Source organism: Ictidomys tridecemlineatus, chromosome 16 (genome assembly GCF_052094955.1).
Source record: "Ictidomys tridecemlineatus isolate mIctTri1 chromosome 16, mIctTri1.hap1, whole genome shotgun sequence".
Taxonomy (NCBI): Eukaryota; Metazoa; Chordata; class Mammalia; order Rodentia; family Sciuridae; genus Ictidomys; species Ictidomys tridecemlineatus.
In genome coordinates, this window is record NC_135492.1 from 43524898 (window position 1) to 43542517 (window position 17620).

Genomic DNA, 17620 nt, shown 5'->3' on the forward strand with positions numbered 1-17620 from the left:
AAATGTATCCATGCAGAGGCACATCCAGCATATTCTCAGGTTTCTACATAGACTGGAATCTATCATCTGATAGAAGTAAGATATCAATTATAGTACCTATTTTCTTCTATTCATTTCTACTGGTACTTAGAGGACCTTAGTTTCACACCTTTGAAAATCTCTCTGAAAATAGCAGCATATTATAAACAAAGATGTTACAGTTGTGGTTTGCAGGATTTTGGGAATGTGAATGTGAGACGGGGTGACTCTCTGTAGTGTTCACTCAATAACGTCTAAAAGGAACCCTACAAGCCATTTGAAAAGGGCAACTTGGTGACTGCAATTGCTTCCTACCTGCCTCTTTTGAAATCTGTGTGAAGGATTCGACACCTTTTTCTCCATAACTTCCTTCAGATGCGAGAGTAGACACATAGTTCCAGCCAAGGGCCTTTACGATGTCTACCATGGCCTGGGCTTGAAAGGAATCAGGTGGGACCACACGGGAGAAGAAGTCATACCGCCGATCGTCACTGAGCTCCGGTGCTGTGGATGCATAACTAATCTGAGGGATCTGAAAAAAAGAAAGCATCACAAGAGAGCATATGGTCAGGATAGGAGCAACTCACTAATATTTATGACAGGTTACGCAAAGTACAGAGCAGGAACAGTAAAAGGGGTATGTGTTTGGCCATATTACCCTCATGTCATCTTAGACCATCTAACTATGACTACTTCTTTGCAGTACAGAAGTGTTGTTGAAGTCTTGCCCTTTCATTTTCCCTCTTAGAAGGAAAGGTTGATGATAGCATGAAAATTTCAAGGTCAGGGTTGTGGTTGGTTAGGAGAAAAGCATTTATGCCCATTCTACTCAATATTGTATATTCCCTTTCATGCTTTCCTTCTTAACAACAATAGAAATAAAAGCATAACACCCTAACTTGACTGTATTCAGAGCTTGGTTTAGTTGATACAGCTTTCGAATATTTAGGAGTATAATTAGCCATTTTTTCACTGATTAAGTCCTGGAGACCTGCTAGGAAATATCCGAGTAAGCTACATGCATTGTCTAATTGAGTCTTCACAAGAATGGCACAAAGCAGCTCAGCCCCATGCAAAGGCATTTCTTGCTCAGAAGAAGCCAGAGCCCTGCAGCCCTGCCTGGCTTAAGTCCATATTCCTCAGCAAACTCTGTTACCTGCAGGAGAAATGTAAGCCCAAAATGCCAAAAAGAAAAACAGAAGTTACCCTGAAGTGGGAGACTTTTGTGACCCTTATATACACCAGATCCTGGAACTTAGGGTGATAAGGATAATCACCAATAACCATAAAATCTGTAAGAACAGGCCCCAGTTAGAACCAGTCATTTTGGACCAAAATGATCTAGAGTGGTCATAGCAGTGGGGAATTGATAGTCTGATACCATTGTGCTGTCATTCAAAAGATAAGAGGTCGACCTGGAGGAGACTCTCTGGAAACTTCTCTGGGATCCCCAATTAAACTGGAGGGGAGGAGAGACACACTGTCCCTCTTCTCTCTGGGAGGTCCCACTCTTCTCCCTCTTTTCCCCTTTCCTATTCTTTCTAATAAACTCATGCCTGTTACTCCAAAAAACATGCCTGAAATCCTTTTGGCCTGATTGCAAACAAGGGTTAAAGAGGGGGAGGGTCTCTGTGACTGCCTCAGCTTTGTGTGGGCCCATGCCCTGTAACAGAAGGTCACTGATTAACAATCAAATGGCTTCCCTTAGCCCAGGTAGTATCTCTTTTTTAGGAGCATAAGTGATATGATTACGTGAGTAGTCTTGATACCTTGATTTTAGCCAAATCAAATTATGTAAATAAAGAAATTGCATTTAAAAAGACTTGCTTACACTCTCAAACAACCTAAGGCAACCCCAAAAATAGGCCTGGATGAGGAATCTTGTTTGGAAACTAATGCCAGGAACCCTATGCTAGTTACTTCTACAATACACTAAACATACACACACACACACACACACACAGACACACACACACACACACACAGACACACACACACACACACACACACACCATTCTTTCTCTTAGCTCCAGCAAGTATTAAAGTATTATTAGTATAATTTGTATGTAAGAACAATCAACTCTAACAATATTCTGCTTGAAAACTCTTTCAGGACTTAACCCTGATTTATCATAATGATTTCTCAGATATCCAAAATCCAGTTATAATCCGTGTGCAGATTGTGTTCAACAGTCAATCTAGTTTGGCCCCAACATGCCAAAGCTAAAGTTAAAATGACCCTTTGAGCCCTGCATGCTCTTCAATATTAACCTTTTTGCATTTTTCTCTTTTTGTCTTTTGGCTGAATGTATCCATATGACAATGTTTAAGGCTGGTTATCACTTCTTTAAAGATCATTTCTTCACTCTTCAGCTTCAAAGTCAAGTCATGCTGCCTTGACATCATATCACCCACCACTATTTTCCTTGTATCAGAACTGTGTTGCAGTTCTACTCTACAGACAGTCAGGGGATGGCTCACTGCCCCTGACTCAAAGCCAATGCAGAATGAGGAGGTCTCAATGTCTCTTAATGGATCTTTACCTGAGCAATTATTCTATCAGTACAGTATACTAAATCAAGACTATACTATACCATGCTATTCTATTATTCTACTAAACTATAGCAGACGACTTTATTACTACATTACACTATATCATATTATTCTATTTCTACATTACTGTATCACATGCTATTCTATTACTAAAGTGTATTACATCATACTATCCCATTACTATGCTATTCTATATCAATGCTAAACTATTTCATACTATTCCATCACTATGCTATATCAACACTATACTATATCATACTATCCAATTACTACACTTATTATATCATATTATTCTATTTTTACACTATACTATATAATGCAACTCTATTATCAACTTGTTTTGACAAAAGAAGTAAAGAATTAAGAGAAGAATATGAAAAAAAGAAGAAGAATATGAGCCTGTCTTAGGTCATAAAGTTGTAGAGATCCCTACTCAAACACTGCAAATGTCTAAACTCTTAATTTTACTAAACTGTTACTACGATGTTTTAATAATAATCAGAACATGAGGAAAACCAGTACATTATGGAAGTCCAGGCTGATTTCTGCCCACAGCACAGACTAAATAGTCATTAAAAGTTATTTTGTTAGTCATTCTTAGACTCTGTTTAGACATTTTATTTAAATTCCTTGGTAGAAATGCATGCAAATATTTTTATAGAATAAGTGTTGTTTATAGTTCAGAGGTTTAAGTATGAGTCAAGGAAATCTAATGAATAAAGACTTTGAGAGAAAAGGGAGGGAGGGAGGAAAAGAGCCTTCTCCTCACAAGAAGTAAAAAGGGAAGAAGCCAAGCATGTCAATCCTTTTCCATGAATTTCAACTTATGGGAATGCAAAAGCTTTGTACTTTTGCACAGATGCCATTCCTGCCAAAAACCCTTCCACCTTGGAAACAGTGCTAATAAAGATACACTCAGCATTCTATTTGAATTTACATTAATGTAGCTGCTGCAAAACATCATAATTGGAAAGGCCTCAATGTAAATGAATTTTCTAAACTGTGCCCCAAAATTTTATAATGAAAATCCCAGTGAAGCAGATTAATGACTGCTCTCTATGGTTGTCCCTTCCAGTGTAAATAAGCAATATCTACTGGCTTAAGACCTATGTTTCCCTTTAGGATCATGCACAGGTTCTCCATTTGATGATACTTGTTTCTATATTACACATATAATGATGCTAGAGTAAGAAATGAAAGAATAAATGAATTTCATTTCTGAGATAACAATATAAATTTACAAAGATATCTCTTCCAGTAAGAGAGATGAAGGACTGGAAAGGTTTATGTAACCTAGGAAAATATTTAGCCATGATGCTTCTTATTTGGACACTTGTTTCCAAGCTAATGTTTAAGTCTCCACCATCATTATTTGGAGGTGTGGGTTACAACTGGTATATACAACTGGCCAAGTGATTATTAGTCAACTATAGTGATTAACTTCTGCTCTGTCCTTGATACCTAGAGATACTTTCTCTTTCTACTATTAAAACCCTCCCTTCATGCCAATCTCCTATCAAAGTCAAGAACTGATCTTTTAATAGAAACAATTCAGTGTAATGATTTTCCAGCTATAGATAATAGACATTATGTCCCTTCATGAGGCTCCTTTTCCATTTAGAAAACTTGAAAATTTTTTATATTTATCATATAGATAAAATGTCATATTGTTTTTCTTTTTTCTCATTTCATAAAAATTGGCCTATCATCACACAAGAATGGTTTTGTTAATGATTGAGTCTCCAAGCTTTGGAAGTATACATAGCTTACTCTACATGCTTTTACTTAGGAAACTAACAATAAATATTATTTACAAAAAAATACAGAGAATAAAAACCAAGAAAATCAGTTAATGTTAATTCCTGCATGCCTTTTAACATTTGTTATATCTTTTTTATTGTCCTTGTTTGTGTATTTGGCTATGCATACATATGTTATTCATTATGAGAATTTGAATCTTGGTCTCTTCTTCCCTCCTCTCTTTTTCTCCCACCTCTGTTTCTGGTTGCATAATATTCTGGTTGACTATTTAACACCCTTTTCAAGCTTCACTATCATTAGAAGTCAAAACAAAATCCTCAGACCTGATCAAGTCCCTTGTACACATGTACGCATCCTTCCTTGGACATGTTCAAGACTCTGTTTTTTCCAAGTGACAGAAGTATCTCTGACCCTCACTGAAATCTTTCTCTTCATGGAAATTACTTTGGGTTGTCACATAAGGTAGAATAGTAATATGTATCTTTTTGCACTTGAATGGGTAGCTACTTGTCCCATACCATCTATTAGGTAATTATTCATTCTTTACTGACAATTCTCAAACAGTGGTGGGCCTTTGGGTGGGGTGTATCTTTTATTATTCCTCTTTTCTGTATTCTAAATCTTGGGCCAGCATTTTACTATTTTAGTTCTTACAAGCATAGAGTATTTCAAGCATATATTATTTGCAATATTATCCCTTCCTCTTCTTTTCAACTTTTCTTTTAAAAAATGACAAATCACATATGCTTAGTTTTCCAAATAAACTTTAGAATAAGTTTTTTCAAGTTCAAAAGAAGTCTATTAAGATTGTTGATGAGAATTACATTATAGCCATAAATTAATTTAGGCAGAATTGAAACATTTACAGTATTTTGTTTTCCCTCAAGGGAAAATAACTGTTTTCATTCACTCACTTGTTTATTCTTTTGTTAGTAAAATTTTGTAATTCTTTAAATGTGAGTATTACACATTACTTGTTAAATTCGTCTCTAAGTAATTATAATTTTCATTGCATCTTGCAATGAGAAAATATTACGAGTTTGTTATCTCTCTATTGCTGGCATGTAAGAATCTATTGGTTTTTGCATGTTTTTTGACTTGTATCCTTATTAAAACTGTTATTACTTTTAATAACTTACACTTTATTTTCTTGGGATTTTCATGTAAGTTATAGTAATTCATTTAGTTTTATTTACTAATTATATAGTGTAGAATTTTGAGAATGAGATGGTGGGGAGATTGTTTTCCCATTTCCTGTTTCTCAACAGTGAGCATTTTAAAATTAGAATTTATCCTCTTACCTTGAAAAATTATATAGTCCAGAGAAGAATTAAGTTTATCATTTAAAATTTTATTTTGTCAATGAAGAAACTTAGCTAAAAATTCTATTTTTTTTTAGATTGAGACTTTCAGAATTGAAAAACAAAAAACAAACAAACAAAAAACCAAAAACTTCTAGATCCTCTGGCTCAATGTCTCTCTTTACATATAAATGTGTTTCTAACTTTCTCTCTCTTTTTTTGTACCAGGGTTTGAACCCAGCAGTGCTTAACCACTGAGCTACCTCCCTAGTCCTGTTTAAATTTTGAGATACAGTCTTGATAAATTGCTTAGGGCTTTGCTAAGTTGAGGCTGTCTTTTGAACTTGTGATCCTCCTGCCTCAGCCTTGTGAACTGCTGGGATTTCAGGCCTGTGCCACCAAGCTTGGCTCTCCCTCTATATAATGCTCTGGGAACACTTGCTCAATCTCTCTTATTGTCTTCCACCACACTTCCTAAAAACCCTTCCTTTACACTTGCTATCAATGTAGAGCATACTTATTCTACTTGGGATATAGAATGGCACTTCTCCATAAAATCTAGGTAAAGCTATCCTGTGAATAAAAATTAAAATAATATAAGTATCACTTGGCTTTTTCTCATGAGGAATTATACTAAGTATTGTAATGAATAATCTTATTATGATCCTCACAAAACCCATCCAACTAATTTCAGTTTTTCTGACTTTAGAATGTACGGAAGAGAAAGATCAAAAACCAGTGCTAAGGGGCTGGGGTTATGGCTTAGCGCTTGCTTCCCATGTGTGAGGCTCTGGGATGGATCCTCAGCACCACATAAAAATAAATAAATAAAATAAAGGTATTATGTCCATTTACAATTGAAAAAAAAGGTTTTTTTAAAAAAACAGTTCTAAGGTTATATGTGAGTGGCAAATCTGAAATTCTCCTAAACTTTTTATTCCTAAGCACGTGCTATAATTCATTATTATTGTTTTTATTCCTAAGCACTTGCTATAATTCCTCATTATTACCATCATCATAATTGCTACTGGGGATTGAGCTCAGAGGTGATCTACCACTGAGTTATACCCCAACCCATTTCATTTTTAAAATTTTGAGACAGGTTCTCACTAAGTTGCTTAGGGCCTCACTAAGTTGCTGAGGCTGTTGTCAAACTTGTGATCCTCCTGACTCAACCTCCTGAGTCAGTGGGATTATAAGCGTTAGCCAATCTGCCTGGCAGCTATAATTCCTCTCTAAGAGAAATGATAAGGTCTGGGGGTATAGTTCAATAGCTGAGTGCTGCCTAGCATTGGTGAGGCCGGAGTTCAATCACCAGCATAACTCCCCTACTATGCTCTCCCCCCACAATCCCCACAAAAACAAGATACCATCATGTTAGAAAGCAGCACAGTTTACAAAATCTTTTTTCCTTTTATTGTGTTATTCTCCCTGCATTGTTTGATACCAATGAAGAATTTTTCTCTCTGTGATTGAAATACTTTACCATTTTATATTCTTTTTAGCATACTATATACTTTTAATCTTACAAATTTTCATTCTTTCTTTTGAGAAAGACAGGTACCTCAGAATTTTTTTTCCCCACCAATTTAGGGCCCTGAGCACTTGATGTCTTTTGTCTTTATTTTTGTTTGTTTGTTTGATAATACTCAACAGGCATAGGTGATATTTTATTGTGGTTTTGATTTGTATTCTCTGCTGATGAAGGATGGTGAACACAGTTTTATATACTGGTTGGCCATTTCTTTGTCTTCTTTGGCGAAATAGTTATTCATGTCTGTTTTAGTTAGTTTTGAATTGCTGTGACCAAAAGACCTGACAAGAAGAACTTAGTGGAGGAAGTTTATTTTGGTTGATGATTTCAGAGGTTCCATCCACAGTTGGATGACTCAATAGCACTAGGCCCTAGGTAAGGAAGAACTTTATGGCTCAAGGGTATGTCAGAAGAAAGTTGTTCAGGACACAGCAACCAGGAAGCAGAGAGGGCTCTCACCAGGGACAGAAAATCTCCAAGGCATGCTACCAATGACTGGACTCCTCCAGCAACATCTTACCTGCCTACAATTACTACTCAGTAATTCATATCAGTGGATTACCATACTGATTAGTTTATACCTCTCATATTCATTTTAACTCTGAATATCTTTGCATTGTCTCACACTTGAGCTTTTGGAAGATACCACATATCTAAACCATAACAAGGTCCTCTGCTTACATTTTATTTTTTATTTTTATTTATTTATTTATTTTTTCATATAAATCTTTTTTATTTTTTTATTTTTTATTGGTTGTTCACAACATTACAAAGCTCTTGACATACCATATTTCATACATTAGATTGAAATGGGTTATGAACTCCCAATTTTACCCCAAATGCAGATTGCAGAATCACGTCGGCTACACATCCACAATTTTACATAATGCCCTATTAGTAATTGTTGTATTCTGCTACCTTTCCTATCCCCTACTATCCCCCCTCCCCTCCCTTCCCATCTTCTCTCTCTACCCCATCTACTGTAATTCATTACTCTCCTTGTTTATTTTCCCATTCCCCTCACAACCTCTTATATGTAATTTTGTATAGCAATGAGGGTCTCCCTTCATTTCCATGCAATTTCCCTTTTCTCTCCCTTTCCCTCCCATCTCATGTCTCTGTTTAATGTTAGTCTTTTTTTCCTGCTCTTCCTCCCTGCTCTGTTCATAGTTGCTCTCATTATATCAAAGAAGACATTTGGTATTTGTTTTTTAGGGACTGACTAGCTTCACTAAGCATAATCTGCTCTAGTGCCATCCATTTCCCTGCAAATTCTATGATTTTGTCATTTTTTATTTTTTATTGCTGCATAGTACTCCATTGTGTATAGATGCCACATTTTTTTTATCTGCTTACATTTTAATTGGGTTATTTGACTTGGTGCTATTGAGTTCTGTGAGTTCTTTATATGTGTTTATTAACATCCTAGATATAGAAACTGCAAACATGTACTCACATTTCATGGGCTGTCTCTACTTTGTCAATTGTTTCCTTGATATCACCCCATTTTTGTTGTTGTTGTTGTTTTTAAAGCCTGAACCTTTGGTGTAAGATTTAAAAAAAATAATTGCTAATACATTATTTGTGAAATTATCTTTACAAATTCAGTTATGTCACCGATTTGCTCTAGTGCATATATATAATTCTAGTATCTTATTTAGAGAAGAAAACAGATTTATTTCCTTGGAGAGACTTCACTATACATTACAATATTATACAGACTCAGAGAACCTATGAATGAATTTATACTCTCGTCTGCAATTAATTTTCTCACACCTAAGTTTCCTCTTCTGCAGAAATCAATTTTTTTTTCTCTAGGGAATTTTTTTCTTCTTCTCAAATCAGTATATAGACTATTTTTACTTCTATTACACTAAATAACTTGAAGCACTAATTAAACCAAACTTGCCATTTTTATATTGATCCTTCAGGTTAATTTACAACTGGAGAAAGCTGTGTGTCACCACTTCTGGACACTGTGATCCTTCTAACATCATCGTGGGGCCAACACTTTTCCTCTAGTACTCTGATGTGTTCAATATGGTAAAGAGAAAATGTGATGAGATACTCAAATTTTCACTGGTTTTAACAACTAATTGTTGGTAGAAGTTCATAATATCATCTAAGAATCTAAAAAACACTCTGTGAATAAACTACAAAAAAATGCAATCCAGGTGAAATTTTGGTCAGACTTAACAATAATAACTCTTCCTCTTCAGTGTCCCTTTAATTTCTTTTGAGGCCATAACAAGAAGATAATTTCAAATGTGTCAGAAGCATGAAATATACCTCAACAATGAATTCCTTCTTTTTCATATTTAATGATTCTTATCACTGAGTTTAATAAATGCCTCATTGCTCCCCATCCTCATGGATGGATGCCTATCATATAAGCTTATGACAAACATATATGTACATGGACATATTGTCCACATCTGAATTATTTTTATCTTAATAATTTAAAGAAATTGTGAGAAAGAAAAAGTAAACTTTGATTAGGGAATTTTCAATCTTTAGACATGCATATGTGCCTCTTGTTTTTCAATATCCTGCACTACATTAATGAATACTACCATATTTTCATAGAAACTAATTTTTTATTTACTTAACATTTTCAACTTCTTATGATTCCTTACTTAAACAACTTAATATACAAAAAGCCATTATGCCTCTAAAATGATTTTATATATTCAAAGATGAAAGCGGAATGTGTAATTTTTATTATTCGTTGTATGTTTGTATACAAACTTATGATCTATTTTATCTATATATTACTTTGCTGCTTCTAGATTTTCAGGGTAAAGAAGGGTCTTCTGTCCTGTTAATTGTACATATTGTCACCTAGAATTCATGACAATACATTTGCATAATTGTTTTTTAGCTTTTATACTTTAATGCATGAAGGAACTATTTTTTATATCTCATAGACAAGGCCTCAATTTTTTTCTATTTGATAGGCAAATAAATAAGCAGTGTGTTAAGAATAAAAGTGTATACTTGCATATTATTATTACTATTACTCATGTTTATACAAAATTATATCCACACAAAAAGACTGTGAGCAATATAAATGGATATCTCATCTTCTTGGATGGCTTACAAAATTCTCTGTTCATATATAAATTATTTTCTTTTTTATTAGTTCCTTATGTTTATACATAATATTGTTGTTCATTTTGACATAATCATGCAAGCACACAACATAATATACCTTCAAGTAACTGAATTTTAAGACAGACATGAGCAATTCTCATGTCTCTGAATAGTCATTAAAAACGTATGAAGTTGGGCTGGGGTTGTGGCTCAGTGGTGGATCGTTTGCCTAGCATGTGTGAGGCACTGGGTTCGATTCTCAGCACCACATATACATAAATGAATAAAATAAAGGTCCATCAACATCTTAAAAAATGTATGAAGTCAGCTTTTGTGACCATTTTAAATTAATCAAAAAGCAAACAGAATAAAAACAGCAATATAGATGATCATTTTTGAGTCATTAGATGTAACATTTCCCAAACTCATTTCTTACTTTTAAGACATAAAAAAGACCAATTCTCTTTGTTCCTAATTTAATCTTCAAAATGTTCATGAAAATGTGTTGTTCAAAGAATTCTTAAACCTAAGAGCTAAAGTTAGAGGAAAACCAACTTCAAATATAATTAAAATGGACATCTAAGTAACTCATGCCACAAAGTATTTTGTAAACACTTTTGAGAGATGAATATTAAAATCTCACCAATACAAGTGATTGGAATACTTCAATTATTTTGGTGAACAAAGAGAATAAAGAAAAATTAAATTACATCCAACAAGGGGCACACACTAACCACTTGAGGACACTCTAGGCTACTCCCCTAAAGTCTCCAATATTTGGCCTAGAAATCATGGAGTGTATAGAAAGGTCAATTGATGAGTTCTTCTGGGATATGGCAGCTTTCTTTGGTAACAAGCTTCACAACTCTAATTAAACAATTATGTGCATAATTATATACTTATTATTCTCTGTCTTTCTTGACAGTACTTAACCTCATGGAGGGCAAGGACCTTGTTCGTCATTGCTTCAGCACTGGACAGCTCTCTACTGGGGACAGAATTGGAGTGAGCCAGTAAATGAATAAATGGCATAATGTACTGCATGACCAATGTGATTCTGCAACCTGTTCACTCAGAAAAATGAGAAATTATACCCCATATGATTCAAATGCATGATATGTCAAGATCATTGTACTGTCATGTGTATCTAATTAAAACAAATTTTAAAAAAGAAAAGAAAAATGAGATATCATATCCCATCTGATTCAAATGTATGATATGTCAAGGTCATTGTACTGTCATGTGTATCTAATTAAAACAAATTTTAAAAAAGAAAAGAAAAATGAGATATCATATCCCATCTGATTCAAATGTATGATATGTCAAGGTCATTGTACTGTCATGAGTAACTAATTAAAACAAAAAAATAAAAAGAGAATTACAAATAAATGGCATAATCTGAAGACAACAGAGTCCTCTGTTGTGCCCTCACACAGCTGTTGTGGCCAGAGAGAACTGCAGTACTAGGTAATACTAGGTAATACTAGGGAGGGTTGGCAAGCCCTAGGCCCTGGCAGAATTAGTTGTTCTCACTCTTTCTTTTCTTGGAAAAATTTTCCTGGGATTTTCTTCCTCATTGGAATATAGGACAGGGAAAGCTGCATGGAATTGCAAAAGTAAAGGGACCATGTGTGGCATTTAGGAGCCAACCCCTATTGTTATATGTAGGTCTCTTTCCTGACCACTCTAGCATGTATCTTACAGTGCCTCAGGTGTCAGTCTGCTGCCTTGTGGGATCAGTCATTTCAAACAACTTGGTCCTGCCCTGCCATCTCCTGGACTTCTTTTGCCTCAGGAACCAAGTTGTCAGCCACAGGAAGAAAAGAGAGAGTGTGGGGTCTCAGGTCCCCAGTTAATCTTACCTTAACATTGCTACCCTCAAATCAAAATGGGAAAGTATGTACATGTTTACAATAACAACAAACAAAAGATGGAATATATTCAACAGATCTAGAGAAAATAATTCTGTGTTATTTCTACTACATACAACGTACAAAAATCAAACAATATAAGTGTGTAATACATTATCACATTCTGAGTGTTGACAGATTGAGCCCTTCTAAATTAAATTATATCCCATAATTACTACATAGTCGACTGCTACTTGGAAAGAGATCTCCTAGGCTTGGAAACACACTCCCTTAGGCATCATCTTATTGTCAACATCTGTTAAAAATAACCAAAGAACCATGTCCAGATGTGTTCTCAATTACGTTAATACAAATGTTTTAAAAATTCAAATTGCCAAAACCACGCCAGCACAAACTTGGTTCTCATCAAAATACATTTGAGAGTATTCAAGTAAGTTAGGGGAGAGTTCTATTTATTTTTTTTAAACTGGAAGTATCTGGATTTGGTCCTTCTTCATCTTTATATTACAGCCTTTTTGCTTATGATATAAAGGTGGCATCTGGAGAACATCTTATTTTTGGAAAGGAGAATGAGGTCCCTTTGTTCCTGGGGAATTTGCACAGCTAGGGAAGGTAATACAAAATGTACTAACCCTTGCAGCAAAGGGCAGCTTCCACAAAATTTGTAAAAGACAATTTTTGAAAGTATAATGCACAATTAAGATAATGCTTCAGTGTACCTGTAGTGATATTAATGAACTCCCAGTGGGGCACTATTAAGTTCACAGTTAGCAGTAATTTCACTTTTAGTTCTTATTAAGCTTTATTGGTATGAATCTCCCCAAAAGAGAAAATGGGGTGGATAATTTTTTCAGTCTCATTCTTTGAAGCATTACTCTCTTCAATTTATAATTACATCCTCCATTGATACCATCTCTACTCATACTAGGACAAAAAGGCAGTAATTCCAATTTTGGGTAGTATTATTTATTCCTAAGTACTAAAGAAACACTAAAACTTTTGAATTATTTGAAATCTGTAGTTTTATACAACTTTACATTATTCATGACGGGGATTATCATTAATAATTGCAGCTCTTTTCCCACATCTTTATTTCTTTAATTTCATGCCAATCACCTTCAATATTCTATGGATGATATGTAACATTTTCTTGTGATCTAAGAAGTCATTTTTGTGTGTGAATTTTAAGTCTTTTTTTTTTTTTTGGTGCTGGAGATTGAACTCAGGGGCACTTAACCAATGAGTCACATCCCTAGCTAACTTTTTTTTTTTTTTTAATTTTGAGACAGGATCTCACTAAGTTACTTTGGGTCTCATTGAATTGCCAAGGCCATCCTCAAACTTGTGATTCTAAGTCACTGAGTTTACAAGCATGTATCACCACACCTGGCTGTAAGTCATATTTGAGACGGTACATGTTTATAAGAATGCTAGCTGTTACTGTTTGTATTATTATTGTTTATTATGTCTTTATGTACTAGGCATTGAGTTGTAAAGAACACTACATGTATATTCTCATGGATTTTTTTCAAAAAAAATGAAAAAAATTTGCCTATATTTGTAATAGGCAAAAATATTAGTGTCATACTAACACTTTTTCCTCATACCACAAAACTGGCCATTCTTAGGGCTAGGGCTTCCTTATTTGCCTTGAGAAACCCCTCTCCTCAACCCTGATGTCTGTAGTTTAGACAGAGATAAAATTCTTCAGGATCTACATGTTGGCACCTGGGATAGACCTTGACTAATCAGAACACAAAATTCATTGAGCCAAGAGATTGGCTCAGGAGGATTCATATGGCCTGATCCAGACCTGGGTGCACAAGTGAAATGCAACACTAAAGTAAGGAAAGAATGCAGAGAAGAAAGAACCTTGTTTTTACTAAAATGTCTGAGAACAAATGATGGTACTGATGAAGAAGAAGGAGAGGATGAGTAAGAAGAGGAGGAAGAAGGGGAGGAAGAGGAGAAGAGGAACAGGAGAAGAAGAGGAAGAAGAAGAAGGAGAAGAAGAAGAAGAAGAAGAAGAAGAAGAAGAAGAAGAAGAAGAAGAAGAGGAGGAGGAGGAGGAGGAGGAGGAGGAGGAGGAGGAGGAGGAGGAGGAGGAGGAGGAGGAGGAGGAGGAAGAGGAGAAGGAGGAGGAAGAGGAGAAGGAGGAGGAGGAGGAGGAGGAGGAGAGAAGAGGAGGATGGGGGAAAAGAAGAGGAGGAGGAGGAAGAGAAGGAAGGGGGGAGAAGGGAGGAGAATGGTTTTCCAGGAAAAGGTGGAGAAACACTGTTATCTTATACAAGTCAGAGTTGGTAAATACCAGGAGCAGAAATAGAGATAAAATATCACTTTAAAACCATTTGATGCCATTTCTTAAGGAACACAGAAAATAAGGGGAAAAGTAATTAATAGAAGTTAAATAGCAAGAATACATATGGCTCCACCAAGCTAGACCAACTCTCCACAACTTCCCTATCCATAAAACAGGGTTAATTATTTTAGTCCAAGAGACACCACAGGATATAGACCTGTACATTACATGCCACACTAACACACCACATGTTTTGTCTGATGCTGTTTGCTTAGATAGGCTTCCTGGTTATAAATTTGGGGGGGTCCATGTATGTGAATAGTGCATAAACAAGCTCTCTGAGGTAGACTGTAGAGATGTGGTCACCCATATGTTTATAATATTTGACAAAAAAATTCAGTACAATGGAGGCCTTTGCTCCCATCACAGTGCCACAGACATCACAGGTACACAATTTCCTAGAGGAGTGGAGAGAAGAAAAAGGGAAAAATGATATTTATGACTTTAGGTTCCTTTCTGATCTTAATTGTCTAAGAAATGTCTCTTGGTCCACAACTTAGTATTCATCCTTATAGTCAGCCCTATAGGAAGAAACAAAATTCTACAAATGGTTTCTCCAACATTTTTCTTCTTTGTTAAATATACTCTACATCTTTTTCAGGCCCCAGGCCCAGAATCTCCTGTATAGAAGTTTGGTTAGTCAAGCACTGAAGGCTGATTTTTGAGGTAGTTTTCTAGCAACATGAACACCAACTCTGTATTGCAGGGCTCCTCAGCCTCAGTACTATTGACATTTTTGGCCAGATGATGCTTTATGGCAGGGTGAGGAAGAAAAACCATTTTGTGAAATGTAAGATGTGTAGCAACACCTCTGCCCTGCTTCCATTGGATACAAAACTAAACACCAGCTGGTCATGGTGGCACATGCTTGCCATCCCAGTGACTCAGGAGGCTGAGGAGGGAAGAAAGCAAGGTCAAAGCCAGCCTCAGCAATTTAGCAAGGCCCTATACAACTCAGAAAGACCCTGTCTCAAGATAAAAAAAAAAAGTGGGAAGAGGGAAGGGGCTGCAGATATGGCTCCGTGGTAAAGCACCCTTGGGTTCTATCCCCAGTACCAGGGAAAAAAATTATAAATACATAAATAAGTAAATACACATATTATCCCTTTTCTTGCAGAAGGGAGAGCAAACTTGTTACAGCTGAGGACCACTGGGATAGAGATAGATGTGAAGGACAGTCACAATCATAAGCCATGATCACAAAAGGAAAATAAGAGAAGAAGCTGGATTTCATGTGTTGTAGACCCTCTGTACTTTCCACATTGTGTCTCCTAGTTTCCAATATTTACCAATGATCAAAGTTCCTTGTGTTCCCAGGCACCTTCAATCTTCTGGTTTCTAAGAAGTGTGCACAATGAGAACAGAGGGACTTCTTAAAGTGAAGAGATAAAATTTTCTGGAGGGAATGAAATTAAACTCATATAATTTTCTTCCTTTTTTTTTTTTTTTTACATACTGGGAATTGAACGCAATGGCACTTTACCATTAAGCTACATTCTTATCCCTTATTTATTTATTTATTTTAAATATTTTTTTAGTTGTTGATGTACCTTCGTTTTATTCATTTATTTATATGTGGTGCTCAGAATTGAACCCAGTGCTTCACACATGCGAGGCAAATGCTCTACTGCTGAGCCACAACCCCAGCCCCCTTTTTATTTTTTATTTTGAGACAGGGTTGCTTGGAATCTCACTAAGTTTCTTAGGGCCTCACTAAGTTGTTGAGGCTGCCCTTGAACTTGTGATCCTCCTATCTCAGCCTTCCAAGCCTCTGGGATCACAGACATGTACCCTGCCCAGCCCAGCCCAGCTCAGCTCAAATAGGGTTTTTTTTTTTTTTTTTTAAGTCTTTGTAGATGGACACATCCTTGTATTTTTATGTGGTGCTGAGGATCATCCCAGTGCCTCATACATACAAGGCAAGCACTCTGCCACTGAGCCACAATTGCAGTTTCCCAATTAGTTTTTTCAGAGCCATCTTCACCTTTGTTAGTACATTCTAGTATAAATAAATATACACATTTTAAATCAAGTAAACATATTTTTTAGTGTTTATATATATATATATATATATATATATATATATATCCATCAGTAACAATGATTTGAACTTATAAAAGTTCACTACAAAAAAAAGTTTCAGTGATAAAAAAGAAAAAGTCTTGATTATTTAGTATGGTTGAACATAGAGTAATAGAATTAATTGTATATTCTAGTCAACTGCCTGGTATGATCTATATGAATTCCAGTTAATAGACAATGAAGTGTATTTCACAGATGTGCTACTGAACCTGATGCAAACTTTTCTTAATGATTCAGAGGCCACTGTCAGGGTCAGGCAGAGCCTCAGGCACATTTGTTCTCATTGTATAAGGCTTCAGATGTAGATGTTCTACAAAATGAGGTTAAATCTGCATGGATCTATTGATTCCAAGAAATAGGCTGACTTGAAAAAATTCCTTATTTACTCTTTGTTTTCTTACAAAAAGAAGATAAACTAGGCTCTTTTATTTTTAGTTTTTGTCTGCCTCAAACTCTAGGCAAACTTTAATGTCTAATTGCTAATATAAAAAAGATGATTCATAAGATTTTTATTTGCTAAATAATTCCTTATTACTTAATTCAGATAACACCATACCCCACACTAGTAGTGGATGACCCATTTTTAAATTTTTTAATACCTTTATTTTATTTATTTTTATGTGGTGCTGAGGATCAAACCCAAGGCCTCGCACGTGCTAAGTGAGTGCTCTACTGCTGAGCCACAACCCCAGCCCTAATTTTTTTTTAATCTGTGAATTTTATGGATTACAGATAAATTAAATGGCTGACTCTAAATGTTCTTGTAGGCACCCAGGAATTATTTAAAGCATGCATAGAGAGCTCCTTAAGTGCATGCATGCGTAGTTTCTCACGAGAGAATAGAATATGGAGTTTTGCAAAGGACATATGAAACATAACTCCTTCTCCCCCCACCCCCTAATAATTTCTTAGCATCTCATGATTGCTGTTCTTCAGAAAGCACTAAATAAAATAATAAAACATTACTGAGAAGAGAACAACTATTGAATGCCAGAAGCTTGGAAAAGATACAACCAAGAGATGCTATTTAAGCTAACAGTGAGAGAGA

At 35.5% G+C, this 17620-nt stretch overlaps 1 protein-coding gene across 9 annotated transcripts in view; it reads right to left on the reverse strand.

Annotated features, from left to right (window-relative positions):
- The window catches only part of Grm7 (glutamate metabotropic receptor 7), an 825658-nt gene that overhangs the window by 543242 nt on the left and 264796 nt on the right, over positions 1 to 17620 (reverse strand). For all 9 annotated transcript variants that reach the window (XM_078033535.1, XM_078033532.1, XM_078033530.1 and 6 more), the window contains exon 2: positions 334 to 550. In XM_078033535.1, coding sequence (XP_077889661.1) covers positions 334 to 550 — 217 coding nt within the window. The remainder of the gene's footprint in view (positions 1 to 333; positions 551 to 17620) is intronic.